At 48.3% G+C, this 6,000-nt stretch overlaps 1 protein-coding gene across 1 annotated transcript in view; it reads left to right on the top strand.

The window, feature by feature from the left end:
* Nucleotides 1-661: 661 nt before the first annotated feature.
* Nucleotides 662-6,000, top strand: part of FNTB (farnesyltransferase, CAAX box, subunit beta) — a 60,194-nt gene continuing 54,855 nt past the window's right edge. The window contains exon 1 of the mRNA XM_077464654.1: nt 662-826. Coding sequence (XP_077320780.1) covers nt 728-826 — 99 coding nt within the window. The 5' untranslated portion in view covers nt 662-727. The remainder of the gene's footprint in view (nt 827-6,000) is intronic.

The following is a 6,000-nucleotide window of genomic DNA, read 5'->3' as shown; positions in this document are numbered from 1 at the left end:
ACAATGACAGGATCTCTTGGTCTGTGTTGTACGATGACAGGATCTCTTGGTCTGCGTTGTACGATGACAGGATCTCTTGGTCTGCCTTGTACGATGACAGGATCTCTTGGTCTGCGTTGTACGATGACGGGATCTCTTGGTCTGCGTTGTACGATGACGGGATCTCTTGGTCTGCGTTGTACAATGACGGGATCTCTTGGTCTGCGTTGTACAATGACGGGATCTCTTGGTCTGCGTTGTACGATGACAGGATCTCTTGGTCTGTGTTGTACAATGACGGGATCTCTTGGTCTGTGTTGTACAATGACGGGATCTCTTGGTCTGCGTTGTACAATGACGGGATCTCTTGGTCTGCGTTTTACAATGACGGGATCTCTTGGTCTGTGTTGTACAATGACAGGATCTCTTGGTCTGTGTTGTACAATGACAGGGTCTCTTGGTCTGTGTTGTACAATGACGGGATCTCTTGGTCTGCGTTGTACAATGACAGGATCTGTAGGAACTTTCTACCTGGTATGAAGTAACCAATAGTAATGAGAAGGCTGACAGCCCTGTCACATAGGAGGGAGGGTCTTTTGTGGCTCAGTCTGTCCTCCAATGAGGGAGCACTCTCTGTGTATAGCTAGTGACAGATGGGCGGGGCTCGGAGTTCGCGCTCTGCCCTCTTCATACCCCGCCGGGCCTCCGTAGCTGATCGGATCGCCGGTGAGAGGCGTGCGGGGCGGACATGGCGGAGACCGGGGGAGATCTGCGGTGTACGAGGGAGAGCCATGAGGAGGAGCGGCTGCAGGAGGACTGCCTACCTACCGAGACCTCCATGGAGCAGGTAGGTGTGCAGAGCTGTGTGTAGTATACCGTGCACGTGTGTCACCCCCGACCACTGATCCCTCCCCACACCCTGGGAGCGCTGAGGCCTCTTCTATAGAATGAGTGCAGAGTGCTGGGCACATGTCCTGTAATGGGGGGACACCACTGTGTGCTGGGCAATACCCAGCATGGCTCTCTGAGGTCACCATCAGCACACCTGTCCAGAGACATAGATAAGAGGGGCTCCCCACCACAGCTGACACTCGGGGACCCCTCTGTACATTGGGGTGTGATGCTGATAATCTCTATACACTCCATATACAATGTACTTCTTGAGGCAAGACCCTCAAAGATGCCCCCTTTTTTTTTTTTTTTTTTTTTTTTTTTTTTTTAATCTAATTGTAATGTACCTAAAATCCTATGGCCATGTGTGGGGTCTGTGCAGTGCATGTTACATATGGCTTGTTACAATGGATCAGACTGGTTCCCCTTTTTTTTTTTTCCTTTTTTTTTTTTTTGTCACAGAAGGACTTTCCATTCAGCTGTATACAGCGTGTTGTGAGTTGCACACATTATAACAATGTATACATGATACATTAGTACACAGAACACCCACCGCGCATGTATGGTGTGATCAGGAATCAGCCTTGGACAGCTCAGTAATTTGATAAAAGATGCATTTCTAAATATAAAAAAAATTAATGCTCACATTTAATAAACCCAGGGGTTGCAGATCCGGTGAATATCTGATTAGGGTTCGGGAATGAATGGTTTTTTTTTTTTATTTCCCCCACGGGAGAGAGTTGGATCATACTTTATGGGAGCGTTATAGGCTTGTGTATATGGCAGCCCGGGCACAGGATGACCTTGGCTTTCAGTCATTGTGAATGAAGGAAGATTTTATTCTGCACTGCTACAATAAAACATGAGGGTGTACTCCGAGGTGACCGCTCAATATGTACTCACCTCAGTTCATATGACAGTACATGTCTGTCTGGATGAGCTCAGATGCAGTATGGACAGGTATTTCCTCAGGATTTGGCTGGCAGTAAGATCCTTTGTTAATCAATGTAGTCGTGTCCATGAGGTCTCGGGATCAGGACATTGGTGATCCTGTCACTAGTGTCTCCTGTTATCTGTAAAGCTTGTAAAAAGCGAGCCTGTGTGTCACCTGAGGTCTGACTATTATTTTTAACTGTGTGTTTTATGGTTTATCATTCAAAGGTACACTTGTATATTAACCACCTCAATATTGGGCACTTAAACACCTTCCTGCCCAGACCAATTTTGAGCTTTCAGCGCTGTCGCACTTTGACAATTGTGCAGTCATGCTACACTGTACCCAAATGAAATTTTTATCATTCTTTTTCCCCCCACAAATAGAGCTTTATTTTGGTGGTATTTGATCACCTGTACCGTTTTTATTTTTTGCTAAACAAATAAAAAAAGACCTACAATAAAAAAAATAAAAAAATAAAAAAAAAGTTTTGTTTTTTTTCAGTTTCAAAACTTTGTAATTAACCACTTGAGACCCGCGCTATAGCTGAATGACGGCTACAGCGTGGATCTCCTTTTCCGGGACTACGTCTATTGACGTAGTCCCGTGCACGAGCGGCCTGCGCGCCCCCTGAGGGGCGCGCGCTCTGTGATCGGCGAGTCTACGAGACTCGCCTGATCACCGATCCGTGCAAGGGGTCGATCCCGACCCCTTATCACGTGATCAGCTGTCAGCCAATGACAGCTGATCATGTGATATAACGGAGCCGGTAATCGGCTATTATTCCTCCTCGCGTTGTCAGCGCGAGGAGAAAAAAAAAACCCGATCACCGGCGGCCGTGATCGGGACATCAGTCCCGATCACGGCCAGCCCTGCCAGTGCCCACCTGCCCCCTGCCAGTGCCCACCTGCCCCCTGCCAGTGCCCACCTGCCCCCTGCCAGTGCCACCCAGTAGTGCCCGCAGTGCCCACAATCTGCCTTAACAAATGTGCTGCACCCCAGTGCCACATATCAGTGCCCATCAGTCCCATCTATCAGTGGTACCTATCTGTGCCCATCCGTGACATCTTATCTGTGCCCATCAGTGCCGCCTTATCTGTGCCTATTAGTGCCGCCTTAACTATGCCTATCAGTGCCCACCAATGCAGCCCATCAGTGCCGCCTCATCAGCGCACTTCAATAAAGGAGAAAAATGACCTGTTTGCAAAATTTTATAACAAACTATTAAACATGATTTTTTTTTTTTTTTTTTTTTTGCATCTTTTTTTTGTTTGTTTAGCAAAAAATAAAACTCCGAGCTGTAATTAAATACCACCAAAAGAAAGCTCCATTTGTGGGAAAAAAATGATAAAAATTGAATTTGGGTACAGTGTTGTATGCCCACGCAATTGTCATTCAAAGTGCATCAGCGCTGAAAGCTGAAAATTGGTCTGGGACTGAGGGGGGTTTAAGTGCCCAGTAAGCAAGTGGTTAAAGAGGGATTTCACTGTGAAAAATAATTATTAAAAGCCAGCAGCTATAAATACTGCAGCTGCTGACTTTTAATAAATGGACACTCGCCTGTCCCAGGATCCAGCAATATCGGCAGCCGAGGCTGATCGATCTCTCGGCTGCTGCTGCCGCCATTCTAGGTGAGGGAATCAGGAAGTGAAGCGCTGCGGCTTCACTTCCCGGTTCCCTACTGCGCATGCGCGAGTCGCGCAGCGCAATAGGAATTGTCCGCGCTGTCTCTGGGACCCGTGTGTGTCCCAGCAGACAGCGCACAGGGAAAGGAAGAGGCATAGACTCCCGTGGGAGTCTATGCCCGGAAGTGGGTTCAAATACCTGTCTTAGACAGGTATCTGCACCCCCCCTCCTCCCTGAAAGGTGCCAACTGTGACACTGGAGGGGGGGAAGGTTCCGATGAGTGGAAGTTCCACTTTAAGGTGGAACCCCGCTTTAAGTATGTTTGTTTTCTCCTTCACTGATGGGGCTGCACTGATAGGTGGCACTGATGGGTGGCACGGATGGGCACTGATAGGGGACATTGTATTGTTTTGTGCTGATGGATGCCAATCAGTGATGCCCATTGTAGGCACTGACTGGCATCCCTGGTGGTCCAGTGTGGGCATCCTCGGGGGGGGGGGGGGGGGGGCTGTGATGATAATCGATCAGCACAGACCCCCCCCCCCCCCCATCAGAGGAGCAGCCGAACATCTGACAGACGCGAGTGAGGAAAGCCGATCACCGGCTCTTCCTATTTACACTGTGATCAGCCGTGATTGGACATGGCTGATCACATGGTAAAGAGTCTCCGTCTGAGACTCTTTACCGAGATCGTAGTTGCGGGGGGTCAGACTGACACCCTGCATCAATGATCGCTGCAATGCGCGCCCTCGGGACGTCCTGTGACGTCCGGTCAGGATTTTGAAACCACTTTGCAGCCGTCATTTGCCTATAGGGCGGGCGGCAAGTGGTTAAAGTGAACATCAGATCTCAAGAACTGCATTTTTTTTTTCTGCACACTTCCTTAACCTGTAATAGGCTGTTTAACCCCTTAGCTCCTGCCCGCAATGTACTGCAGACAAACAGCTGCTGTTAGCAAAGTAACATACCCGTACATCACTGCCTACTTCCGTGTTTAGGATGCACCCCCCTCTTCCAGCACCCGCTATGATTGCATGCCCTGTCAGCAAGTCCCAGCCAAAGTTTCACAGCTGGGACCTGCTGATCGGCTGTATGCAATCACAGCCCAGAGCTCTTGTGTTGGTATGTTTTAAAGAGGAAGTAAACCCTGATGGGTTTACTTCTTCTTTGTCTCCCTGCAAAGGTAAAGCATAATGGACTACTATGCATTGCATAGTAGCCCATTATGTGTCGCTTACCTGACACAAGAGCCAGCAATGTCACCGCTGTCCATCTTCTTCCGGGTATCGCTATGAGTGGCCGGAGCAGTGATGACATCGCTCCGGTGCATGCGCACGGGATCTGTGAGTGACGGCATGTTTACCTTCACTTGCGGTGTGTCTATGCCCTATTTTTGTAAAATATCTCCTTAACCGGGTATAAACTCCGAAGCACCTATTAGGAATTCATTGGTTGTCTTTTCAAAGCAGCTGTTCTGAGAAATAACATGTTGAATACATGCCAAGCCCTTGTATGGTATTGAACTGTACAGAGCTTCCACAGCCACTAGGACTGACATGGACAGTACATCAATATTCTGCAAAAGGTGCATAGTGTCACATATGTAACTCGGCAGCAACCATTTGGGCACTGCCCGAGGGCCCCATGCCACTAAGGGGCCCCATCAGGGTTGCCAGCCTCAATAAAACCAGGAACAATATGTAAAAATCTTTTTTTTTTTTTTTTTTTTTTTTTTTTTTTATCCCAAGATTATAGCTGCCCCGCCTCTCCAGTACTTTTTTCAGTGTGTGATTGTGTGTGTATACTGTGTGGCCCCATAATCTTCTCCCATTGCCCGGGGGCCCCATAATCTCCTATTGGCTGGGGGCCCCATAAATTGTTGTCAGTCTGCCCCTGCTCAGCAGATTTGTGACATAGGAGCGTATATGTCCATCCAAGAATTGACTTAACTTTTCAGTTATTGAGCTATTGCCCAATATGATGGGTCTCCCTGATGGACAGTACATAGTTTTGGTAAAAAGTGTGGGTGTGATAATTCAGATTTGGCCGTTCATTACGTGTCTGGCATCCTTTGATTGGAGTTGTTGAGCAAGGTTTTTCTGGTTGCTGTGACTGGCCGTGAGCCGCTGTCACGGGACAGTTTCGCCATTACATCATGTCCGGTGTGCATTCGCTGGACATATGACGTCACCGCGCCCCATCCGGCGTCCCAGACATCCTTTTTCCATGAGGAAGTTGTGGCAGAGGTGCTTATGCTTGCCGAGGGCGCTCCTTGATCGTGAGCTCCTCCCCCACGCAACGACTAGGCTTGGTCCATGTGATCTCCATCAACCACCCATAAAACAATGTCTGTTCAAACGTCCTTTTTTAGGCTGCACACCCTGGTCAGACGGGACTACACCTGAACCGAGCCCTAACCAGGGTAATCCTTTTGGAACCATCCAGTTACACTGGGGGGTACTAATGCAAAAAAATCTATAGATACTGAAAAATAAGTACCGTCGCACGGGTGCATATTTATGCATATCGCTCCGTGACCTGATGGTGTCCTTTTTTTTTATTTTCCCCCT

Source organism: Lithobates pipiens, unplaced genomic scaffold (assembly GCF_037356315.1).
Source record: "Lithobates pipiens isolate NorthernLeopardFrog02 unplaced genomic scaffold, aLitPip1_a1.2 Scaffold_30, whole genome shotgun sequence".
Classification (NCBI taxonomy): Eukaryota; Metazoa; Chordata; class Amphibia; order Anura; family Ranidae; genus Lithobates; species Lithobates pipiens.
Note: the sequence above shows the minus strand (reverse complement) of the source record. Positions and strands in the feature narration are given on the sequence as shown.